A 1036-nucleotide genomic window follows, 5' to 3' on the forward strand; every position below is an offset into this window, starting at 1 on the left:
AGCATGCATTGCTTAATCGGTTTATTTGGTGTATCCATTCCGACCTCACATACATATAACGAGGGTGTCGACCGTAACGCGGATGGCCCATCGGCGGTTAGTCATGCAGACTTATCATCTCTATTTTTCCCCTTCTCACTCTCTCTCATTTCTTTATTTTTTCTTTTGAAACAGTCTTTCTCAACGTGACCCAGGTTCTTACAATATCCGCATTTTAAGAGTTTAATATTTACAGTTTTAGCTACATTTTCTTTACCCTTTCCGCTACTATTTTTCTGACTTTCCGATTCGTGCTCTTCTGATTTTGGACAATTTATTTGTTTATGTCCTTTTTCACCACAACGATAACACTTATCACGAAGGAACTGAGAATTTTTATTTTTTAAGACGTCATACCCGACATATTTTCTCCTATCTTTTGTTTCTTTAGGGTTTTTTGTCTCTTTTAATTTCTCTATCGTCAGAGTTTCTAAACATTGATTTAATTCGGGAAGCGACCGATTTTTCGCTGTTCTCAAATTCATGCGTATGTGATCATCCTGTATTCCATGCACCACGAAATCTACCATTTTCAGTTCAGGAATGTCTAAATTTAACTTGTTAAGTCGTTTTACTTTCTCGAAACTATAATCTAATAAATTTTGATCTGATGAATTCGTGTAATTATTCGCTAATTCAAACAGTTTGCCAAAACTTTCTTCTCCTGAGAACTGTCTAACAATAGCTACTCGAAACGCTTCCCATGTCATAGGTGGATATTGCAGTCCGTCAAACCATTTCTTTGCAGTACCTTGCAACTTTAATTGTGCCAAATATAATTTATGAGTATCGTTCCACTCATACATGAACGCATACGTATCAACTCTGTTCAACCACTCAGTGGCTGACAAAACTTTTTTCCCCGGATCGAAATCAGGTAAAACTTTTTCGTTAATGTACCGGTTTGCATTTCCCGAGCCTGTCTTAATAATAGTCGATAGCACTCCGGTCAACTTTGCAATATCGGACTCACCAGTGGCTGCTGTATCTCTACTTG

The 1036-nt window shown here is 37.5% G+C and overlaps 1 protein-coding gene across 1 annotated transcript; it reads right to left on the reverse strand.

Annotated features, from left to right (window-relative positions):
* Positions 1-101: 101 nt before the first annotated feature.
* Positions 102-1029, reverse strand: LOC113464422 (uncharacterized; the record flags this gene model as incomplete). Its single annotated transcript, XM_026814068.1, has 1 exon — positions 102-1029. A coding segment is annotated over one exon (928 nt), but the record flags the coding sequence as incomplete, so codon positions are not given.
* Positions 1030-1036: the final 7 nt, after the last annotated feature.

The sequence above is a fragment of the Ceratina calcarata genome, unplaced genomic scaffold (genome assembly GCF_001652005.2).
Source record: "Ceratina calcarata isolate Rehan_Ccalc_2016 unplaced genomic scaffold, ASM165200v1 scaffold3653, whole genome shotgun sequence".
Taxonomy (NCBI): Eukaryota; Metazoa; Arthropoda; class Insecta; order Hymenoptera; family Apidae; genus Ceratina; species Ceratina calcarata.